This window comes from Polyodon spathula, chromosome 14 (assembly GCF_017654505.1).
Source record: "Polyodon spathula isolate WHYD16114869_AA chromosome 14, ASM1765450v1, whole genome shotgun sequence".
Lineage (NCBI taxonomy): Eukaryota > Metazoa > Chordata > Actinopteri > Acipenseriformes > Polyodontidae > Polyodon > Polyodon spathula.
The window spans coordinates 28,171,234-28,197,021 of record NC_054547.1 but is presented as its reverse complement, the minus strand read 5'-3'; the positions used below and the strand labels follow the sequence as shown (position 1 = coordinate 28,197,021).

Here is a 25,788-nt window from a genome sequence, read left to right as displayed (position 1 = left end):
CGATTGAACGCTTATGGCACCTCTATCCTTAAGGTGCTCAATGAAAATAGCATACAATGCCAACAGTATAAACCATCAGAGATTGTTGTTTTTGTTATTTGGTCATTTTAAAATTATGCAATGAATATCGATAATTACCTGTCAAAATGTATACCTTGGTGGTAATGTCAACTAAATAAATATATCATTAAATGTACAACAATGCTTTTGGTTTTATTTATTATGGTATCACTAAATGATTGTTGTGCAAATAAACAAATGTGTTGGTGCTTAAAACATTAATCGGGATTATATGTTCGCTTTTCTTTCTACACAACTGAAGAAGGGATTTCGTCGGAAATGTCCTGAAATAAAATATTTTTTTAATTATATAAACCTTTTGTGTACATGCAGAAAAAAGGGTTTGAGTAGTAGTAGAACTTATTTCTTATAGTTTTCATTTAAAAAACAAAACAAAAAACTAAATGTCAATCATATATTAGATCTGCATAGCATTGCCCACATGGACATACAATACATTTTGAACATATAAGAGATTTCTATGTATTTAAAAGTTTAACTTATTATTTCCAAATATTTATAAAATATATATATATCTATAATATATTATATATATTAGATATAACATATATATTATATATATATATATATATAAACACTGAGTGTTAAAGTTCAAAGTTCAAGTTAAATTACTTAATTCTTATTCCATTTAATTGAGTCATAATTTCTTAGACTTTGTAAAATTTTTTTTTAAAATTTAAGTTCTTGCCACTTAATTTGACCCATCTTGCAAAAAATAACGTATTTTTTTAAGGAAAATGTGTTTCAATGGGGTAAAATTTTTCTCATGATGACTGTAAATCTTCAGAGACAGATGCCTAAAAACCACGAATTGTGGGTGTTGTCGTGGTCTCGGGGTGCACAAGAATCAAATATGGGTCAAAGGTCAAGTATAATCTTCGACGAATAAGCATTTTGACGTCACTACTGCAGTATTAAGCCTTTTTTTCGAATGGCTCAGAATGCAAATATAGCCTTCATATATATATATATATATATATATATATATATATATATATATATATATATATATATATATATATATATATATATATATATAAACACACACACACACACACACACTAATTAAAACATTTCCCTCCATATTTTTCAATATGGGTTGATTAATCAATGCTACTTATAGGCTACAGGGGTTACCTGCATAAATTTAAAAAAAAAAAAAAACACAAAAAAACAAACAAACCCAACATACACACACACACAATGTAAAAACAGCAGCATTTCATTCTGGAAAGTTATCAGTTCAATGCCCAGTTCTCCTCCCATCAATCCTATTGGTTCGAAGTTTTTCAGAGTTTGTTTTCTTCCTCAGCGATTGGTTATTAAAGGTAACGGTGAGGTTTTATTCCCAGTTGAAATATTCTGTTCATGTTTTTTTCTTTTGGATCCCGTGAACTCGTCGTTACTACAGATTACTCTTTCTGGTTTGAAAGTTTGGAATGCATTTGTCTTTTTTTAATTTACACACATTCAGACTTAGTCACATATTTAAAAGTTTTTAAAACAAATAATTATTATTTGCATCGAGAAACGTTTTAAAGGTGATAATTGTACTTGTATTCCAATGGCTTCCACCTGTTTGCAGATGTCAGGTTTTTTGCTCAGCTGTTTCGGATGGATTGGGATCATTATCGCGACTGCCACCAGTGAGTGGGTCGTGACTTGTAGGTTCGATATTACCACCTGCAAGAAAATGGACGAGCTGGGGACTAGAGGTCTCTGGGAAGACTGTGTGCTGTCCATTGATTTGTACCACTGCCGGACGCTAACCGATATACTTTTACTACCAGGTAGGAATAGATATTTAATTTTACATGCTGCTTGCAAATTGGCAACATGATCCATTCTACAATAGAAATGTTTTTTTTTTTTTTTTTTTTTTTAATCTGTTTTTAAAAAGAACAAAAAATGTGCATTTCTGCGTGTCGTGGATATTGTTTAATTGTTGTTGTTAGACGTGTATTTAGCATGAATAACTAATGTGAATAATTGCACAGCTTGGTTAACGTATTTTACTGGTACATATTTGTTGTGTGTGCGTCTAAAGTATAGTTTACAACAGTAGACAGTGTTTGTAACTTATTCTGTAAAATTTTTGTTTAATTCTTTAACATTTGGTTTTACTTTGTGTACCAATTTCGAATTGCATAGAAATTAATATCGTATCACTTCAGTGTTAACCATTAGGAACCCTCAACAAAGCGAACAAATATAAAAGGACATATGCATTTTACATTTACAGATTACATTTGGCTAATTAATTAGACATTATAGGGTTAATTATCTGCTTAAAAATCCCGTTTAATTGTGTAATTTATTAATACGATTATTCGTCTTGTTCGTTTGAAATATACATTCCAATCTAATTGGTAATGATGCATTTAATGTTTTTTTTTAAATGTATGTGTAACCCTTCATGTTTACAATCGATTTGAAACGTCTCATCTGGTTTTCAAGAACATGTGGGAAGTACAGAATGACTTATCACAAATAAACCGCTTTAAAAACAAATATTTACGTCCATACGATATTTTTACAAATAAAAAATGTCAATAGTAAGCAAACTGCTGTTCAAAGTTTTTGTCCTCACAATCGATTTATAAACGTTTTAAAACATTATTATCCAGTTCTTGTCTAGGCATATTGCAGGATTATGAAAATGACATGGCTGTGATGAATCATGCACATTTATTTTATTCTACATGCAGTGGGTGTGGGTGATGGACGGCATTTTCACGGTATCAACACCTGCAACATGTTCTTACATTTTTGCACGGACTGTGTTAGTAAAATACGTTGTTTGTAAAAGTGAGAATACAGCTTATTCTCAAATGTTTTCCAGCCTACATCCAGACGTCTCGAGCCCTGATGATCACAGCCTCTATCCTGGGACTGCCTGCCATTCTCCTCGTTATGTTGTCTCTTCCGTGTATCAATCTGGGCAGCGAGCCAGAATCCATTAAACACAAACGTTCTGTGGTGGGAGGAGTTCTCATTCTACTGATAGGTAAGGTCTCAGACTCAGTTTTAGCAGCTACACTACAGAAAAAAACAACAACAACAACAACAAAAAAAAAACAAACAAACCAAAAAACACATTTATAATTTACTGTACTGGTTTTAATGCTGTAGACTCCATCGTTGTTTTAAATGACCTACCGGCACAATATCCACATTTTAATTTCCATTGTTAAGAATAAAAATAAAAAGTATATATTCTTTAAATGAAAATATGAATAAACGATTAATTGTACATTTCTTACCTATGATTAGTACTGTTGCACTACAAAACATTTACTTAATGGCACCCCCCCCCCTAAAAAATGTCTGTAAAACTAAATTATCTACAACATACTTATGAACATGTTGTTATGCTAATCAAACATTAACTTTTATTTTACAAATATTTGTTATTACTTCTTTAAGAGGTGGCTGGTGTTTTAAAAGTATCAGATCCAGGTGTTAAAAAAAACTGTTATTTATTTTCTTCCAGCTATCTGCAGCATTATACCCACTGTCTGGTTCCCGATCGCATCGCACCGTGAATCAGGCTTGGTGACTTTCGGTTACTCGCTGTACGCAGGCTGGATCGGCGCAGCTCTCTGCCTGTTCGGGGGCTCTATGATCAGCTGCTGTGCGGGAGACTCTCCTGAGTACAATGAGAACCGCTACTACTATTCCAAGCAAAGAGCGGTCCCATCAGCCTCTCCAAACCACGCCAAGAATGCCCATGTGTGAAGGTGGATTGTATCATAAAGACTGTGCCCCCTGGGGCCACGTGCAAAGTACTGTATATTTTTGTAAAACTATATTACGTTAAAACCCTTATGAATTTGTGGATCAGCATAAGATAATTATGTATCCTGCTTCTGCAGTGCCTTTTAGGAGTTCAGCATAATCCACGTGAAGATAGCCTGCAGCATATAAAACACCTTAACCTCCATAAAACTAAAACGTAAAGCTGTGTTTCCACGACCATGAACCAAGTTCTCACTGAGCATGCTGTTCCAACAATTGCCTTACCCTCCCACTGCAGGCAGGTTAATTCAAGTCTCAACGAGAATGGTTAGTAAGCATTCTCAGGGACAGGTTGAGGGACCGTACAGGGCCAAAGATCATAAAATTCTGACCCCTCAGTGACAAGTAATTTCCAGTTTCCAACAGGTTTCTAACGAAACACAGGTTCCCTGCCGGCAGGAAAAAGTACTGTTCATTATAGGGAACAGCTCAAAAACTCCTCTGAGCACAGTAGCTTTAGGCAGTGGAAAAGCATATTCACTAATCTCCACAAAAGCAGGAGATCAGTTGGAAACATTTTTCTATTGCTGCTTTATTGTGGACACCAGCGTCAAAATTTTTGGATGTTAAGGGAATCAAATTGAAGCCTGGATAGGCAATCTAATGTATCAACTCTGTTCAGCAGTTGTAGTGCACATATACAAAAAAGCTACTAATTACAATACAAATCATTGATGAGCGACTGTACTGAATAATAATAATAATAATAAAAAACCTGTTAAGCAGTACATTTTGATTGGTTATAACACTGTCACTTGTACACATATTGTAAGTAGATGCACCTTGTGAGTTTCGGTCAAGCATCACAGATAAAAGCTGTGATTCTATTTGATTTCTGCAACACTACTGTAGCCTAACAGGAGCATGTTCCTACTCTATCAATACCAGAAGTTAACCAAGCATTTTCAAGCCATAACAGCCATGGTCAAGGAGCAGAGACAGTTAAAATCCATTGTGGCCACAAAGGCGAAGCCTGTCCAGCTACCTGCAGCAGCAGAGATCTGATTCCAGCAAGGCATTGCACAGCTTCACCTGCCATGACCCGCCTGATCTCCTGACCTCTGCACACTCAGTTTTCTGAGGCTTGCACACAGGAGGAGTGAAATGCCATTCCTCTTAGTCCTATCCATGACCTCACAGTGACATACAGGGCTCACAAAATGAGGGACACACCCAGTACTGACCACCGGTGTGGCTTTGCATTACTGGTAAACCAGCCGTATAGTTTGCAGACTTCCTGTATAAACTTACCATAGTAAAAGCACAGCAAAGTGTAATAAAGCATAGTGAAAGCATAGTAAAGAATAGCGAGGTATGGTAAAGCATATTAATAAACCTGGCAAACCAGGATAAACTATGGTAGATACATAGTGCAACCATGGGAAAAGCATGGGAAAACTGCAAAAATACCATGCAAAAATATTGTGGTAACTTTTAAATTGGTTGTTTCATAATTATTTCTTTTGGACTTAAATTAATTTCATAAGGTATTTATAAGCAACAATGAAGTTAGATCATTTTGACATATTCCAGAAGAAATACTAACTTAATTAAGCAACAGTAGAATTCAATTAATAAATAAATAAATTAATTAATGAACATGAAGTTATAATCAATACAATACAATATAGATTTCCATTACATGAGAGTAGATGTTGAAACTTAATGCTGATTTGATCTCGGCTCTCGCCAAGATAAGCACCAACTAAGACGTAGCTTTCCAGTAAACTAATGTGATCCATCTGCATCTCTATCCATTTGCATTTCTTTCCATCTGTTGATGTAGATATCCTTCTGCCTGGTGTTAATGGCTGAAGTGTAATGCTGGCTCCAGGAATCAGCTTATTTTGCCTCCCCAGCGCATCAGCACACACAATAGCTGCGATGCTGGCACCAGGGATCAACCACAGTGCGGTCTCCCTAGTGCATCAGCATGACAACCACAGAAATGACAACCACAGAAATGACACAGAAATACAATTCCATTCACTATTTTACTATGCAACTTTTGAGTTTCTGGCAATCAGGATTTCAATAGACCTTGTCAAAACGTAATACTTATGATTGTTTTTAGGTTGAAAACAGGGAGGAACTGAAGGAAGTCAGTGCAGTTCTTTTGAATGGTGGACAAACAAATGTACACACATCACTCTCAAGAGTTTTGTACAGCTTTATTTACATTGTATATGTGCAAATAAAATAACAAATATCTTCTTTTATGAAATTGGCCTTTAAAAAAAAATCAATCCTTAACTAAATATTCCTTGAAGATTTGTAAATAGGGCCACTTAAGCCATTCATTTTAAAACTGAATTTACAGGGCTCCCGAGAGGTGCATCCGGTAAAGGTGCTCCACGTGGAGTACAGGATGCACATTATAGCCTGGAGGTCACTGGTTCAAGTCCAGGGGGCGGTGCACAATTAGCCGAGTGCCGCCTGGGGCAGGGGAGGGTTTAGGTTGGCCAGGAGGTCCTTGGCTCACTGTACACCAGCGACCCCTGTAGACTGCCTGTAAGCTGCCCAAAGCTGTATTGTCCTCTGATGCTGTAGCATCGGCTGATGGCACATGCTTTGGAGGACAGGGTGTGTTTGTCTTTGTCACTCCCGAGTCAGCACATGGGTGGTAGCGGTGAGCTGAGCTTAAAAATACAATTGGACATTTCAAATTGGGAGAAAAAAATGGGGTAAAATCAATTGGCGACTACTAAATATATATATATATATATATATATATATATATATATATATATATATATATATATATATAATTAATTACACAGTTATTTACTCCATTTAATAAAAGTTGAATGTTATTTTATCTACAAATATATAAGTACAAAACAAATGATGTAATGTATATATTGTCACAATAGGAATATACATAGTAAAATGAAATAGATATGTATTTTACTTTATCAGAAGCAGGCATAGTCAATAGGCTTGCTAGTCATGAGCAGAGATGCCACGGGTTGACTAAGATTGAGATTTCCTGACCAAAGAGTGAGACTTTCCAGATGGTATGCAATGTCTAAGGCAGGGCCTCTCACCTCTCACCTCTGGTCCGTCATAGTTTATTTTAAAATGTACACTGCTTACTATTGCATATGAAATACTTAATGTAATACAAATGTTCACATCCATGTTATTAATATGATACAAATAACTACTACTACTACAAATAATAATAATAATAATAATAATAATAATAATAATAATAATAATAATTATAAAAAAAGATCAACACAGTAAATTTAACCCAGCCCTAGATGGCAACCCTAGCAAATATATAAAATATTACGCTATGCGATACTTTGTACTGTGATTTGTAACAATCAGCGGTCACCTATTCCCGCGGGATGCTATATTTATTCAAATAATAATAATAATATTAATAATAATAATAATACACCGGATTCAAACTTACTATTCCCTGCCAATATACAGTTGTTAAAATACTGATTAAAAAATATACAGTATATTTTTAAGTGATGACAGAAAGGGGAGTGTCCTGATGACATTATCAATGTGGGAGGAGAGGTGGTCACAACATTCACTGTATTATATCGGTGCAGTTCCCCTTGTTAAAAGTTACAGCATATGAATACTATTTACAAAAGAATGGCACTTAGAGTAGATAGTGACTTTTTACATGATTGCTTTCACATTGTAGTGTCTACAAACCGCAACCATGTGTGAGAAATGTATGCCACTCAGATGAGTTATAAATTGCAAATTAACTCAATGCTGAGAGATTGCACATAGACCTCCATGTAAAACTGTACACCCTTGGAATGATACGGTCATTGATGCCAGAGTGCTGTTTGGGGTGGTGTAGGACTACAATACGGCAATGTCACAGATTGAAACACTTGAGGCTTGATAGGAATGATATATTTATAAAGTTATGCTCTGTAACTGATGCTCAGTTCATTAACAAAATGTCGTAATTCACAACCTACGTCTGATTGACAGATTTGTTGTCTAACAGATTCTTTTTAATTCTAACAATTTCTGTCTTCTACATTACCTCACCTCTTTCATTACTAATCTGTAGGAGACAGTTTTCTTGTACTGCAAACAATTAAGCAGGCTGCATCATTCCTTGGACAAATAGTTATAAAAAGGAGAAAGTAGACTCTTCTTTATGCAACTGTAAAGCTTTGCCATCATTAAGTAGGAATAATCTTTTTTTTTAAATCTGTGGCAAATGAGACCATTTGCAGCCAAGAGGAGCACCATCTGTTTATTGATTATTTGTGCTGATTCACTCTGAAGGTCTATCACGGTTTATAAGGCACTCAGCATTTGTCAACAGATACTGACTTACAGTAAACCACCTCTGAACACAAGATTTATTACTAATATGGCACACTGACTATTTTTAGTTATATTTTTCTATATATTAGAATATGGGATAAAATCATGAATGCATTTGTGCACATCAAATATCAGGCCAATATAAGGTGACTACCTCTCTTAATTGTTGATATTTGTGGAGTCGGAACTGGTTGCACACTCAAAAAAACTATTATATACTTTTTAAGACTGATGTTGTGCATCTCATGTACATTTCATTTGCTTTAAAACATTTTGATTCAAACAGAACAGAATGTGTTTTGTCACATACTTGTGAGTTTTCCTGTAGGTCTCACTGTGCAGGCAGAATTACCTAGTCACACTTCCCCGCTGGCTACGTCCAGCTCTTAACTATCCCTAATCCCTGAGCTGCTCAGAGTTTAGACACTACCCTAAAATCTACCCCCTTGATTAACATCAAACTGCAACACACTCTGACAGACAGTCCTACCCAACCATGTGGGATCCATCATGACAAGCCTTCAACAACCCCTTTATGAAACCAAAGCCAAGTGAATTCAATTTAGACAAGGCTCCTATGCTATTAGTACTGCACAGTCAAACCACTTAGCAGTTAACATCATAAAACGACAGGTTTGCACAAGTTTTTAAGTCATAAATCATTGTCAGTTAGGACATAATTGATTGAAATAATGGTTTATGAGCATGGCATGTTGAAGAAAATCACAAGGTCTTCTCTAATCCTGGTGATTTGCAGGAGATGGTTTCTGTTTAAAGCTGAACTACAGATAGAAAGCATATGTATTTATGCCTAAAATTGAAACAGTTACAATTACTCAAACTCAAATGACCAAGATTTGAAAATACCTCCCTAAGTCACTAGATTTTTATTATTGATGTCTGGAAGAAATGATACACTTTGTACTTGCGTTTAAAACCCAATAGTTGATATCGTGGCAATGCAAGTCATACAGGTCTGATCAGAAGACCAGAGAACAGATGACCTCATGCTTTTTTTGTGCTTGAGAGATAAAAGCCCCCCTCAAGCTTGTCTGTAAGCACAAATCTTAACAAACAAAGAGGTGTGATGGCAGAGTCTGAAAACTGTGACTTTGAATTGTAGCACATTCTATGCTCGTCAGATTGAATTGGTCTGTGAGAAAAATTATAAATGACTCCTTCACACTCATTACTTCTCACAGTTCTCCTGAGACAGCATGTGATGTAGAGTTCCAAGAAAAAAGTTTGTGAACCCCTTACGATTTTCACATATTTCAAACCTAAAATGTTCTTAGATCTTAATCTAAGTCCTAATAATAGATAAAGATAACACGATTAAACAATTGACACAAAAACATGATACTTTTTCAACATTTATTTATCCGCAAATGATTCAACATTCAATGTCCATGTGTGAAAAAGTATGTGAATCTTTAGATTCAGTAACTGGTGACACCCCCCTTGAGCAGAAATGACTTCAACTAAACGTTTCTTGTAACTGTTGGTCAGTCTCTCACATCGGTTTTGAGGAATTTTGGCCCATTCCTCCTTACAGAACTGCTTCAGCTTGTTGACATTTGAGAGCTTCCTTGCATGGAAAGCTTGCTTCATGTCCTCCCACAAAATTTCAATTTGACCAGGCCATTCTAAAATGCAGAATTTCTTTTTATGCAGCCATTTTTTTTGTAGATTTGCTTGTATGTTTAGGATCATTATCTTGCTGCATGACCCACTTTTGGTTTGGCTTCAGCTCATGGACGAATGGTCTGACATTCTCCTCTAGAATCTTCTGATACAATTCAGAATTCATGGTTGTGTCAATGATGGCAAGCCGTCCAGGTCTTGAGGCAGCAAAGCAGCCCCAAACTATCACACTCCCACCACCATGCTTGACGGTTGGGATGAGGTTCTTCTGTTCGAACGCAGTGTTTGGTTTTCACCATACATAACGTTTCTCATTGAGGCCAAAAAGTTCTACCTTTGACTCATCTGTCATTGTTCCAGAAGTCTTGTAGATCATCTATGTGCTCTTTGGCGATCTGCAGACGGGCAGCAGTGTTCTTTTTAGAGAGCAGTGGTTTCCTCCTGGCTATCCTTCCATGAACACCATTGTTGTTCAATCTTTTTTTTCTGATAGTTGAGTCATGAACATTCACATTAGCCAAGGTGAGAGTGGCCTGCAGATCCTTGGATGTTACTCTGGGGCTCTTTGTGACTTCCTTGATGATTTTTTGGTTTGTTCTTGGAGAGATTTTGGCAGGACGACCTCTCCTGGGTAGAGTGACTGTGGTCTTGAACTTTCTCTGTCTGACAGTGGATTGGTGGAGTCCCAAATCCTTAGAAATGGTTTTGTAACCTTTTCTAGACTGATGAGCATCAATAACTGTTTTTCCGAGGTCTTCAGAGATTTCTTTTGATCGTGGAATGACGTGTTTTCACACGTCTATATGGTGAAGACCAAACTCACAAAGTTTCTGATCTTTATATAGGGTGGGGCATCTCAAACTCACCCTTGAAGATCTATCTAATTAATTAAACACCTGATTCTAATTATCCCCTTAATTGAGCTGATAAAACCAGGGGTTCACATACTTTTTCACATATCCTGAATAATAATTACTCATTGGTTGTCTAAGTCATACATCATTTTGTTTCAAAAGACACAGAATTGGTTATTTAAGAAAAAATACTGGTTTTGATTCAAGAAGGCTATCGTGGTAAAACTATGCAATTTCCATAATTATCATTGGTGTTCACAAACTTTTTCTTGGCACTGTACTGGTGAAGAAAGAAAAAAAAACACACTGTTATAATAAATTGGATTTTGTCTAATTACAAAGCTTTCCCATTAAGGTACAACACACACTAATCTGTGTTGTGATACACCCAAACACAAAGGAAAAACTAAACAAAGCACAAAAGCTCGTTGGTCAAGTAAGACTACTTTTAATGTTTAATAGTGATAATGAGTGGGTCTTCAAGTGGGCACCTTCCATCCTCGTGTTTTGTTGCAGCAAATTTGGAAATGCTTACCAGAAAATTGTGAAAGCAATTCATTTTAATAACAAAACTACTCCATAGACAACAACAAATTACACGTTACAATATGTGGCTCTCAATTTTGTGCCAGTGGAATGTTTTTCATATGACCGTTTACTTACCTGAAATGTATTCTGATTGATATAATTGGACAGATAGAGGGCACATAGGATTGATTTAGTTTGTTTTATTATTTCTAAATTTAGCACAATTGAGTGTTTTTAGTTACGGATATCAATTGGTATTTACTATTCTTGACCCTACAACTCTGAAATATAAAATAAGAATACGAACAAGAATAAGATTTACAATTCTCAGCTTTACAACTTTACAGAACGAGTTGTATCTATGTAAATAGTGTCAGTCTGTGTCAGCCACATTCACCCAGGTGAGATGACTGTTGACTCCTTGTCAATCAATCAATCAATCAATCAATTAATCAATCAATTAATAAGTCCACTTGCTAGGCTGGTGTCAGCCCAGTGAAAGCCAAAGAGAATGGCTAGTGTTCTGCAGGAGCTCCAGCACGGTGCTGATTGAAGTGACCCAAGGAAAGCTAACATATTGGAAGTTGACGGGCAGCTGCAACTATCCACTGCCTGATTGTTGTTTTATAGTTTTGACATGTTGTAATGAATGATCATTATTATGACATTCATATGTTATTATGATAATAATAAAATACTGTGTTGAATGGTAAGACATTTATCTTGTATGATGTTCGGTTCGCATCCAGCCCATGTCTTTCTATTCAACTAATGAGCAGCTCTGTGGTCGAGAGGTAATTATAGGTCTTCTGCTGCTGTCAGTATTATTAACCAATCAGCCGCTGGCAGGAGATTCATTATTGTGTTGGTTTACCTTTAGTTCTTTTTTTATTGTACATAGAATTGTGCATAGAAACAGATCTATTAGCTCTGACACCTGCTTTTAAATTGAAAAAGTGAAACTGTAACCCCATTAAAAGTGATTAAAATAAAACAGTAAGCTAATTAATTGGAATTAAGCATTTTAATATGCTTTTTTTCTTTCTATTTTTTACTGGATTCTGTATCTGTATATATAATTAAACTTCTACAACCCCACATTGGTTCTATGGTGTTGTTCTATCACAAGTTTGAATTTCAGAAGAGAGATTCTGTATGTCTGCGGTGGTATGTTTAGCTAGGCATCCTACTTTATTTAGATAGGGAAGTGTTTTCCTGATATGAACAATCCCATTAAGAAATTGTGCTTCTCATCTCGATCTCTCACTTTTCAGAGCTGCTTGACAATCTCAATTTCTTCTCATTTAAATCGATGTATGCTGCAAATGTTGCTTTTTTCTGCTACTGGAGAAACGAGAGGCACATTTCAAACATATTTCAGGACTTGAGCAGCAACAGAATAGCTTCACACTTGAGACAAAGACAAGAGAGAGATACTAAAATGTTTTAAATGCTACTACAATATTTCTATCAAATTTCAAATGTATATTCCTCAATTTACTGGAATATTTCTCAATTATTATTATGCACATTATAATAGACTGTGTCCTTCAGCTTTATCACAATAGAGACAAACATGGTTTAAAAATACTGTCTATCATGTGCCAGTGAAATTCAGCACTGAGCAGCTGCTCCAACAGTGTAATGCAAAGTGTGTGGTGGAAACAGTTATACTAAGACATTGGAATTAGCTTGGACATGTGCTACACAAAGACAGAAACTCCATGTGCAATATTATCCAGAGGGCAGAAGAAAATGCGACTGCCCACTTGAGACTGAGCTATCGGCAAAAAAACTTCAGACACCTGGCATCACTTTAAGTGAAGCAAGAACAATGACACAGGACAGAAACAGATGGAGAAACCTGATTAAAAGAATGGTTTGCTTGGCATCCCAATACGGCACTTGGCACCCTGGAATCGACTGGCTTTTATTCAGCTTTTTTTCTGAATATTGTGGAATACACGTTAAATATTTCAGAAAGTGGCTTACATTCCAAGTATTTCTATTTTGTGTTCTTTTTTAATGTCTCTTGCAATCAGAGAAGTGCAAGAGACATTGATGACCAGAACATTTTCCCTCTGGGACCTGCTGCGATGCAATTAAATACTGTGATATTATAAAATTATAGTTCACTCAAATTATGGTGCTCAAAAATGAGGAACTCCCAGTGCACCCATACATTACTATATAGCATTAGACACAAGCTAATTACTACATTATTGTGAGTATTGAACTTTGTTGTGAGTTCACTGAACCTACTAAAGCATAACCTCACACCATTCAATGTTTAGGACAGACTCATTGCTTACATAACAACTATGCTGAGACTGTGTAGACAGTAAAAACTAAAGAGCAGCAGGATGGCGAAAAGAATGAAGTGTTATAGCAACGAATCTCAAGGACGTGATGTTCATCTGTTTTCTCAAGCTGTGTTCTAGAGTCTCAATGAATGTTTGAAGGGGTACCTGATTTCATTCCATAGTTGATTCATGACCCAGGGTACAGTGTGTGAGCAATCTAAAATTTTGTTGAAAATATATTATAAGTATAGGTTCAGCACAGAAGACAGTAATTAGTTTTCTCTAAACAATTAAAATTGTGATGTAGCTAACAAAAAAAATGTTGTGCATTTCCAATTGTGATATACTATAGAGCTGCAATTTTGATAGAAACATTGATTATAGTAAACTACATATTAGAGACATAGCTAGATAATGCAATAATTATTTTGCTAGTTACAATCAATTTAAGGAAAAGGAAATGATATAAAGGACAAATGTATAAATATAAAATGACCTAAGAAGTGCTGATTTGAAACCCTTGCTATTAGATACCAATGATGAGAGTAAACTTGGTGTGTGCTTTTAGTAAAATATACACTTTTTGTGAACTATTTATTTGAAACCAAGTAATGATATATTGTCATCAAAACAACAACAGTAAAATAAGAGCCACTCTGTCATGTATCTGCAATAAATAGTTTCATTGTTGCAAGAGCCTGCACAATATCTCATTATACAGTGCACCAAAGAGCAAAGGAAACACAACAAAAAATAAACAAACCATAGTACAGGAACATCATACCAGAAATGCATAATATACAGCAGAAAACTATATATATATATATATATATATATATATATATATATATATATATATATATATATATATATATATATATATATAATATGATAGTTTAAAGCCAATCTCAACATTTTCAAACAAAGAACGGAGAAACTGGAATGACTGAAAGATAGTTTACAAGTTGGACTGGTACGTTTTCATTCAGAGATAAGAGAAACACACAGTAGCTGACTATAAAAACAATAATGACAACCCTATAGCAAAATAGTTTTACATAATTCATAATTTCAGGAGTCATACTCATTACTCATTATCACATAATAGACATATCCCCCCAACTCAAGACGACACGACCATCATGACAGTAAAAATAGACATATTTAAGTTAGTGACCAGCAGATGTGTCAGCCGCACGAAGAGCACAGAGTGTGGTTTTCACTAACTCTGCTGTGCAGAATTAATTTTTTTTTTCTATGGGTAAATATCGGCATTTCTTCCTATGCATCGGGATGTGGGACATTTGCAAGGAAATTGGACTGTCCAGGCCATATAGGGACTCTTGGCATGTATGCAATTGAAGTGGTTTTGCCAATACAAGCACAGCTAATGCCCATGAGAGACCAAGTCAACCCTGCCTTGGCCTTGACTTCCCGTTTATAAATGTAGTATAGTCCAAAATAATATACTATCATATTCAAAGAACATAAGAAATAACAAATGTGGTTTCTTCCCAGAGAATTTACAATTCATGAATCAGAAACAGGAAGGAGTAAATAACAAGGTGTATGCAGCTAACTTGTAAAACGTACAGTAGTCACTGTCATTCCCTGTAACACACCACACGGGTCTTTTGTTTCATTACAGTGTCAGATGTCAAAATATCTGTTATTTGATAAAGTACAACAGCAAAAAAAAAAAACATGGAATATATTTTCCTTTTTTCAAAGACATTTTCAGCTTAAGATACTGTCACAACCAGGGGTGTAGTGCTGGGGGGTCACGGGGGAGTGTCACTCTTTCTTTTCTCTTGGGCAGGTAGAGCACCGCTTCCTTACTTCACGTGTAGAACATTGAACTCAAAGCAAGCAGGATAAGTATATATATATATATATATATATATTATATATCTATATATATATATTATGTGTGTGTGTGTGTGTGTGTGTGTGTGTGTGTGTGTAGGCCATACAAATAAGCAAAGAATACAATAGCCATAAGAAACCATTGAGAGAAATAATGAAAAAAGTTTGAATATAGCGTGCCTGGTCTGGAACAACAGGTGTGAATAATGTAGAGAGGTGATAGGGACCTGTATCAACGCTGTGCTGAGGTGTCAGCGTTTTACAATTAGATGTAATACTTGGAACAGTTCTTATTTTTCGACCCATATATAAGAAATAGTGTAGATAAAATAAGCTAAACATTTATTTAAAAGATAAAACTCAATCGCAACAAGCAAATAAACTACTGTGGCCCTCGACATCTTTTTTTTTTTTGCAAACTGAGGCACTTCAGTTTCAAATAATAGAGACCCCTCACTTCTAAATATAGCACCACACCACTGTTCACAACCTAATGATACCTTTTTTGGAAATGTTGTGATGTTTTATAGGGCTTTATCATTTCTAAAGAATAAAACAGGAACTCTACACTTCATGCTGTACCTGAGAAACCTTGTTTCTTCCATTAATTAAATGCTGTGTAAGCACAAAACATGTAACTACAGCAATAATGAGAAATTATGTAATCTCACTTATTATTGGAGGTGAAGGGTCAAATTGTATGTTTGAAATAAGGGTTATGAAAGTTTATGTACATAGGGTGTGGACCACAATAACAAGCCAGTCCTAGCAAGGTTGTTTAAATGGCAGAGTGATACATTTCTTGGGCTATTCGGGAGATTCAAGAGGACATCCTTCACTCCTGTTCCTGAAAGAATAACCCCCAGTTCAGGTAGATATTGCTCACCTACTCTGTAACTGTTTCAAAACTAGCTGAGTTGTATATTGCATCTAGGAATAGATTTGCAATAACTGTGTATTTCTGTATTAGCAGTAATCAATAGAGGCTAATAATCAAATAACGTAAGCTTAATTAATAAGTTTGTTTGACTTTACTCACTGTTGTCAAGTATCATTAATAACATGGATTAATTAAAGTGATTAGAATAGCTTCCACATTCTTACAAAGGTATCTGACTACTGATACGTCCCACCTGACTCTTTAATTAATTACCTGCCATTTGATGTAAGTGAAAACACCTAAAACAAAAAATGGAAGAGCACTGAGGCCATTCCCTAAATCGCCTGCATCCCTTTTTGCTTTGACATGCATTTCAACATCAACATACTTCCGGAAAATGTAAACAGCTTGAGGTATGGAAAAAACAAAGGGACATAGTAGCCCCTCCTAGGAATTAGGAATGGAGACTGCCCAACAGGAAGGTGGATGGCTATAGAAAACACTGCAAATTAAGACACAGCCAATATCCAGTGCAGCCATTAAACTCCTAATCATGCTTTCTTTTTTTTTGGAGGAGAAATACAAGCAAGTCACATTTAACTTTCACTCACCCTTTGACTTGTACATCGGACTGTTATCAATATACATATGCTTGCAAAGGACAGGGTTTAAATAGGGTTTAGAACAGTGAGGTACATTTCCATAGATAAAATGCACAAACCCAGTCCAAAAATAATACCTTAAAGCTGTCCCTTTTCCCAGATACAGTAGAACTATCTCCGGAGGATAATTAGGGGAAACATTAACGCACACAACACTGACTCATGAAGGCACTATTGCAAGCAAAGTCCAGTTACTATTTGTTTACACACACACACACCCTTGGGCTAGATGTCATGTAAAGGCAGTAGAGGAAACAACTTTAGGTAGATACCCAACTCCTGCTTTAACATTAATTCCACCTATACTGGTAGTCAAGTATGTCATACATTTTCAAAACTGTCTAGATTAAACTAATGCCAGACATGAACCAATGCTTCCCATATAACCAATTCTAAGACAAATTGCCAAGGTGGGGTTACAGTAAAGAGCTCTAGATAAGCATTACATCAGTATTTTCTGTGAAAGCAATAAAGTAAACCATAAATTAAAGTAAAACTTTTCTAGAACTTTCATGTTTTAAACCAAATGCAGGCTGGAAACCAATGCAGCAGTTTCTTGGAAATTGAGCTAACCCTAACAGTTACATTTTCTGCGATTATTGGGGTATGAATCTCCTATGGGCAAACTGAATCCTGGATTTTCCAAATAGCTTCAAACACTGTTTAACTATAGAACGCTGCCTGAGGTCTGTAAAAATCCAAATAAATATATAGCCAAAAATATAATAAAATAAAAAATCTTTCAAAATAAAAAATAGCAAACATTCTAGCCCAAGGGTTGCTTTAACATTAAACTCATTCGAATACATTTTTACTCTGGTGAGTAATCTAGCTCCTCATTGGCGATCAGGGCTTTAGAATTCCGACTAGATTTTCCTTTGCTTTTGGGTTCACTGCTGTGCGAGGTCCTGTTGTCTACACTGTCAGGCATGGCTGGCTGCTGCTGGTAATGGTACCCCTGGTCCTCCGGAGCACCCCAGTCCTGGTGTTGGCCGCCCCCCTCCTCTGGGTAGCCGAAGCCATCGTCCACAGTGAAGCTATCATCCACGCCTCCGTCGTAGCGCTGATAAGTACTCTGTTGAAAGATCTCTTCCCTGGCGCAGATCTCCAGCGTGCTGTTCCATATCCCGTAGCCGAAGTATATCAACATGCCTGCAGAGAAGCACACACACAGGGGAGTCGTTAACAAATGCATGCATGTTCTGGGGCACTTATTGGACACGGCAAGCACAGGTTGGCAAACTGGTCCTGCGGTTCCATTCAAGGTTTAAAAAGCAGTTTGGTATGGGCACGAAATGTTACCGTCATCTAAACTAAAGTAGTCTTGTTCTTGGTTAGATTTACACTGCATGTCATTTTCTGTTTCATCAAATCCATGGTTTAAAAACCTTGTGGCCTCCCTGCAACACAATGCCCCTCCGTGGATATACAAAATACCACATTTGTTCTGATGTATTTCTTACATCCACTAGGGGCAGTGTTGCAGGAAACATGTTTGAGCGCTCTTTTGAGGCCCTTTTGAGGCCCTTTTGAGGCCCTTTTGAGGCTAAAGGGATACTCTGAGTTTTAAGAAGTCACCAAGATGTGATGACTGCAACAGAAAATTATTAACAAATTGATTCAAAACAAGAGGAATACATTCGTTAAAATAATTGGTATTTGTAAGAAGTACCAAGTTACACTTTTACAGGGAAGATTATATGATGACGTGCTTTAGGCCATTTCCAGGAGTTTATTTGGTTCAGTTTATACTTGGTTGGAATTAAGGTCTAGGGTTCTAATAAGAACAGTATTGTATAGTACAGGAAAGCAAGAGAGATGGGGTGTTAGATTAGATATTAGATTTAATATAGGCAACTGCTGCATTATTATATTTGCCTGAAGGAATTGTAGACTGTAATTACTGAGGAAGATCCCTGCAGAACAATATTCAGATTTGTCACATTGAATCTGTGCTGTCTTGGTTGTCCATGGTGGCCTTATACCTAATTACAGTATTAGGGCAGGTAAATTTCTAATGGCTTTGTACATCCCCTGATTTGTATTAGCAACTTATTATAATAATAATAACAAAATATTAGGAAAATGGATGGGAAACCTAAACTACACAGTGGTTCTGATATGGTAGCACACTGGCACTGATATTGTAACATAGTACTGAGTAATACCATTGGTATCTCTGAATATGATACAGTTACCACTGTGGGCCCTATTCCATTAACGAGTCATACCACTGCAGCTGTCATTGTGCAACCACTGTTACAGAACCACTGAACCATCATTGTAGTGATAAACGTATTATAATAATGGAAATAAAAAGATTCAAGTATCCTCAAAAATCATCATGTTACTTATAAAATAAAACCATGCATATAAAGTGCACACCACTTACCAATGAAGCACCAGACTGCAAAACGGATCCAGGTAATACCGGAAAGCTTGAGCATGAGGTAAATGTTGACCAGCATGGCGAAGACTGGCACAAAGGGGACACATGGTGCCATGTATGGGAGCTTCTTGGGATTCTCTGGCTGCTGTAGGATGAGAAAGACCAGGGCACAGATCAGCACAACCATGAGGACCACGAGGAGAACAGCCCACCAGTTGTGGTCCGAGATGTAGTCGGAGCCAAAGATGATGAAGGAGCAGAAGATGACGTTCAGGATGAAAAGCAGCATGACACAGTTGGTGACAGTACGGCCGGTGGCAACGGTGGGCCGATCCATTTTACTGGGCAGGCCCAGCCGAATCCTCAAGGTATAGTAGCGAGGACCAATCAGCTTCTTCAGCTTAATAAGGTATATATTCTCTGATTCATCAGTCTCTATCCCTGACGTCATATCCACGGTACCGTAGTTCGGATGATTGACATTGTAATTGGTTTTGTCAGACTTGCCAATCAACATTTCGTTGTCTCCAAGGGATGGCAAGTTTTTGGCCCCGCAAGTGTTGCTTGGTGGTCCACCGTACTCCTCACCCTCACTCATTGGAGAGCAGGCCTCCTTCTCACACTCAGCTAGGATCCCTTCTTTCTTCTTGGTGTGTTCCTCAGAGAGGAACTTGACAAAGCCGTCGATATCGTTCTCTGGCTGGTAGCGCAGCAGCAGGACACACACAGACACCAGTGTGTAGGCTAGTAGGGTGCCGATGGACATCATCTCTATTAGGTCCCTGAGGCTGACCAGCAGGGCCAACAGGGCGGCCAGGAAGCCGGACACGACACAGGCCACAGCTGGTGTTTCTGTGTAGCTGCTCACGTTGGCCAGAAACCTACAGGAAAGACAGTCACTTAGTTTTTTTTTATAATTCATTGTAACTGCAATGAATTCGTAGTTATGTACCTTTTAGGTAAAGGGTAACTTGTTTTGGGAAAACATATTTAATGAAAAAAGAAATGATTAATATTGTATTTTAATCCCTCTCAAAAATGTGAAACTGTTTCTAGATTTCTTTGCTTGGTTGGGATTGGAACACCAATAGGGTAAGTCCACCAATTTTTTTTATCATTTATTATCATTGGAAACATTATCACTGGCCTCCTAATCTTTGTAATAAAAATATTTTTGTTCTTTGCTTCTTTTATATTTTAATTGCTGGTACACTAGTACCTTCGGTCGACTGTGAAAATTGACCTTTACCACAGGAAATCATACAAGAAGAAACAAGTGTAGACTTTATGTTATTACAGAGTGGTGCTTGAAAAATATTTATAAAGTAAAAAAAAATAAAAATAAAAAAAAACAAGTGCTGCAGTGATGGGTTGCAAAGACAGTAGATATGGATTTTTGGACACACCTGAAGAGCAAACCATCTCCAGCCATGGCATAAATAATCCTGGGCATGGGGAAGAGGGAGCCCAGGAGACTCACAGTCAACCCAGCGATGGAGCCAATGGCCACAACGTACTTGGCTGCATAAAATCCGTGGACCACAAACATCTCCATGAGAGGGGACTCTGCATCAATGTCGTTGTAGGGAACCATCAGGGTCAAAATCACACTCACCTGCAGATGGGGGGAGAGAATGAAAATCTGACATGCAAGCATGGACCTTTTCTGTGGACAACCAAGTAATGCAAAAACAGCAGCTTGCAAGGGAAAGAAGTTCATATGGTACAATATTTGTAGGGTCTCAACTGATGACACCTAGGGTCACATTTTAGATTCCCACCCCCAATCTCTCTAAAAGAATTAAAGAAGGATTTTAACATTGCCATGGTGACGGTAAACCCTGCATGACTTTGAAGGCATTTCAAATGCTTTGTCCAACCTCTGTATTTAACACTCTAAATTCAATAGTCCCTTAATGTGGTTCATCTTGTGCTTTTCAAGACCTGTATTTATTCCACTGGACACCATCTGTTCAGCTGCTCTGTGAGGTTGGAGGATTGGGCTGGAAAGATTATAGAATGTTAAATTCTAGCGTGATCCTGGAATTCTCACATGGTCCCACAACAAAATTGTATTGTATTTTTTTAGATTTTATTCCAAGCTCTCTTCTGTCACAGTGGGTTGGTGTTTTTTCTTTAAAAAGATGCTGTATTGTTATGTGTTTGCTGTGGGGTGACTATAATTATTTTGGGTGCAGCATGCTGCTTCTCACTCAGACTTACTAAATGCCTTGGTATCCATCCCTTGGTATCCAACATGACAAAGTAATGATCAATCTGTTCACAGGTTTAGAGAAAGTGCATTTAGTTATAATGCCCCCCCCCCCCCTCACCCCCCCGATTGTGGAACTCTGCTCTTTTCTATTAGAGATTCTGTTTCGGTCAATATTTTTAAGTCAAGTTTAAAGACTTGCTTTGATAGTTTATCCTTTTTAACCTGACTTACAAATATTATTATTGTTTATATCTATTTATGCTTATTTTTCTATGCTTATTTTTGTAGTTTTGCATTTTATCATTTCCTGTTTTCTTAAATAGCTTTCTTCTTCTTCTTCTTGTTCTTCTTCTTCTTCTTCTTCTTCTTCTTCTTCTTCTTATTATTATTATTATAATTTCGTAATTTTACTTCTTGATATTGCGTATTTCTTTCTGTTTTAACTGACATGTAAAGCGCTTTGAGTTACTGTGGTATGAAAGGTGCAATATAAATAAAATATATTGAAATTGAAAATGTGGGCAGTTGTACAATGATCAATTCAGAGATACCAATATGCTTTGTTTGCAAGGGGTCAAAGTGGGTATAAAATTGACAATATATGCCCCACACCTATTCATTCAGGATTTGTTCATCTATACCAATGCTTGTTGGATGGTAGAGTATATAGAGCTGCAATATTTCCAGGACACTATTATACTATTGATCCTGGATGAATAGATATGTGGAAATGAATGACCTGTGTCGGTGTGGTCAGTTTTAACAGCTGACACCCTGACTGACTTACTGTGACCCTTGGACCAAACTACTTCATCTCCTTCTGGCTTTGTCTCAACCAGCTGGTTGTGGACACCACTTGCAAGGAGAAGATATCGTTTATCGCAACGAAGGGTCACACTTAACATTTTAAGGCATTACTGCTATGATAATAGACAGAATTCCGTTTCCATGTGGGAGTTACAGCCAAAGGCATTTGCATGAAAAACCTCACAGAAAAATCCCCATGAGACATTGTGAAACAGAAACAAGACTGGCTTGAGAAATAAATTTGACTACATTTATATGCTTGTCTTTTTCTGTAGCACTGTACTGTATATTAGTGCTACGAAAAAAAAAAAAAGCATAATATTGAAGTCAGATTTGGAGGTACTCCATAAATAACATTGTGTCTGTTAAAACAGGTCATGCTGACTGAAAACCCATCTGTATTTTATCCATTGACGACATAGGATGCCTAGGCAAGTTGTAGATTCAATACTACAAAAAAGAGCAATTGACAACCAGCAGGTGTTTTTTTTCAGAGCATATTGCTTACTATCAATATATCATAAGCAATGCTTTAATATTAAATAAATGAGGGATTGATTTTTATAAAAATTTGATTAGTGTTGGTGCACAATTGAAAACAATCAAACAGAACTTAGGTTAGAAAATATTTAACAATGGACAACTGATATTGTGATTAATTTGCTTTAGATATAATTGGTATCCATGGGCTTTCTGTGAGCATATCGTTTTATACTGGATTTTTCTGACTGATGTAGTAATTAATGTAGTAATTAAATAATTAATTAATAACAAGTGCATAAGAACATAAAATATGTGTACTGCATTATTTTTCATTACTAACTTGATTTCACTTGTTCACTTTTTAATCTTGATGTTGCACAAATAAAAGTTAAAAATATTTGGGTGTGGATACCTTTTGTTGCACACAAACTTATTTTATTCAGCCCCGGATTCTAACGAGTGGTGCAAGGCACCATGACTTTGCTACTGTCAACAGACAAATATGGTATTTTTAAAGCGTGTCTATTGGCACCCATCCTTTCCTCATGCAACATCACTAGGCAAGTTAAAGAATCCACAACAGACTTAAAATAGGACTTTAGGACTAAGCAACAGGACCAAATAGAAGGAAATACAGTTCAATGTAAACAAATATCAGATAATAGACTACTTGACTTATCCAGGCATGGCACTGGTGTTCTGTTGTTTTCTTGACCCTGTTTACAGTGCACTTTTAGTCTGCTGCCTCGAAATGTAACCATGGAAACAAGAAGCAGGAACTTCGGTGTGGCAGCTGTCCTCATTTAATTTTAATGCCTTAGTTATTAAGAATTTAAAATGACTTTGTGCACAGAATGCACAGTGACCCAGTATAAAGAAAGTATTTTGATGTCGTTTTCTAGCTTGAAACCTGAACTATGCTCCCCATTGATCACCTCTAAGCTATAAAATGTTTTTTTTTTATTTGCTTTGAACTCATAATAAATACAAATGATTTCAGTAGATTAATCACCAGTCCTGTTTGCTACACAAGAACGTAGGAACAAAAGGCCCTACTGTACTCGCAAAGCTTTAATTCATGAGTTATAAACAATGTTCTGTTGAAGTCTGTTATGACGGGTTTAATAAAGTTTGATATTCATGAAACTGTTGGTATATTTAAAGGTTCACATGTAGAATAGTCCACATGAAACAATGATGTGGCTACAGCTATTATTCTTGCTAGCATTAATGTACATTACATTACAAACAGCCAGTGGCTCTTTCAGTGTTTTCTAGGTCATTAACCATTTGATTAAACATCTCTTGTAGGTCCAGTTACACAGTTCAAGACCTGGCTTGGAATAGGGCTCTGGGCTGCTCAATGTAACAATATAGAACATGGTTAGAACAAATGCCTAGACAGGAATGGATTGAAAGAACTACAAGTGAGTATCGCTGGACACCCAGTATATTGCATGTTTTAATGGCTCTTCTCCTAGCAGCTGCTGAGTTAATAATATTGACATCATCATAAGACACATACTTACCTCTCAACTACAAAGCTGGCTCTTTAGATAAATGGTAAGTCGTTAGTCTTTGAACCATATGGCTTATGAGTTGCATTGAACACATGCCTTTCTACTTAATTCAATGGGCTGAGATACCAATTAATTACAGTGGCACCCAATGTGGGACCTGAACTCACAACCCTGAGATTAAGAGTCTCATGCTCTGCTGTCTGACACTCAAGGATGAGCTTTGATTAAGTGGGATGGGGGAAGATTGTAATGAACCTCTTGCTAGCAGCTGATGAGTTAACATTACTGACCTCACCATAAGACGTCTTTAGTTGAATGGTAAAATTTGGGTCTTTGAACCTTATGGTTTGTGTTTTTTGTCCAGCCCTTGCTTTTCCATTCAATTCAATGGCATGAGATGCCAATTCATTACAGTGTATATAATTGACACAGTTATTACATTTTGCATATATTATAATGAAAACCTCAAAATGTTACAAAAATAAAAAGTAATGATATTTCACAAGCCAAAAACGTCATGGCCTGCAGCAGCCAGGTGATTGGCTAAACCATATGTTGATCCAGGATCATCAGTCACACTGTAAAATCTTATTATGAACTATCAAAAAGCATTTCCAGTTTGGAGTGCACAAATGGCAATCTGTTATAAAGGTTTTATATTATTATTATTATTATTATTATTATTATTATTATTATTATTACCCTAGCATGAACAGTGTGCAATTTAAAAGCAGTTGGTCTGCTACTCACAGAGACGTATGCAGTGAGGCAGGTCACCAGAGAGGCAGTGATTGCGTACGGAATGGAAGTGTTGGGATTTTTAGCTTCTTCTCCTGTGGTAGCGATGATATCAAAACCGATAAAGGCATAGAAGCAGGTGGCTGCCCCTTGTAAAACCTGACAAAACGAGAGAGAGAGAGATGACTGGATTAGCGTTTGTTTAGTTTACCAGAGCCATTTTAGCAGTTGAACATTTGCTTGCTCTTTACCATGATTAAACATTCTTTTTTTAAATTTATTTTAATGTTTTTTTTTTTTTTTTTTTTTTTTACCAGTGCACTACACTGTACCACAACAGCAAATTAGATTTTTATAATGCCTGCACCACAAGGTAAAAGTATTTTACCTTGCTTCCCTGTGCCATGCTATCCTTTCACTCTCTTTTTGCTTGTAATTTACTATGCTTTTACTAATGAATACCACAGTTCATTCTATAAAAAAAGTACAATTTTCAATAACAATTTTAAATCTGTCAAATTAAGTCAAGCATACATGCACACAGCTGACGAGAGTTCTAGACAAATACGTGCTTTTTAAAGATATGATTCAAACATCTTAACGATCAGAATTGTATTGCTATAAAGCTATTCAGAGATAATGCTGCTGTATCAGATGGCAAAGCTATAAGAAACTAAGTAGCATATTTCCAAATGTGCTACAA

At 36.5% G+C, this 25,788-nt stretch overlaps 2 protein-coding genes across 2 annotated transcripts in view; one reads left to right on the top strand and one right to left on the bottom strand.

Annotated features, from left to right (window-relative positions):
* Positions 1-1,456: 1,456 nt before the first annotated feature.
* Positions 1,457-5,189, top strand: LOC121326440 (claudin-11-like). The gene is made up of 3 exons (XM_041269706.1): positions 1,457-1,871; positions 2,924-3,088; positions 3,575-5,189. The coding sequence occupies exons 1-3, from the start codon at positions 1,646-1,648 to the stop codon at positions 3,817-3,819; spliced, it is 636 nt and encodes a 211-aa protein (XP_041125640.1). The 5' UTR covers positions 1,457-1,645; the 3' UTR covers positions 3,820-5,189.
* Positions 5,190-15,527: 10,338 nt separating this feature from the next.
* Positions 15,528-25,788, bottom strand: part of LOC121327409 (probable cationic amino acid transporter) — a 38,400-nt gene continuing 28,139 nt past the window's right edge. The window contains exons 5-8 of the mRNA XM_041271462.1: positions 25,098-25,244; positions 20,729-20,937; positions 19,326-20,203; positions 15,528-18,085 (exon numbers count right to left, since the gene is read on the bottom strand). Of these exons, the coding sequence (XP_041127396.1) occupies positions 17,745-18,085; positions 19,326-20,203; positions 20,729-20,937; positions 25,098-25,244 (1,575 nt within the window). The 3' untranslated portion in view covers positions 15,528-17,744. The remainder of the gene's footprint in view (positions 18,086-19,325; positions 20,204-20,728; positions 20,938-25,097; positions 25,245-25,788) is intronic.

Coding starts and splice junctions, on each gene's coding strand:
- LOC121326440 (XM_041269706.1), top strand. CDS start 1,646: ATGGCTTCCACCTGTTTGCAGATGTCAGGTTTTTTGCTCAGCTGTTTC. Junction 1,872..2,923: donor CGATATACTTTTACTACCAG/GTAGGAATAGAT, acceptor AATGTTTTCCAG/CCTACATCCAGACGTCTCGA. Junction 3,089..3,574: donor AGTTCTCATTCTACTGATAG/GTAAGGTCTCAG, acceptor ATTTTCTTCCAG/CTATCTGCAGCATTATACCC.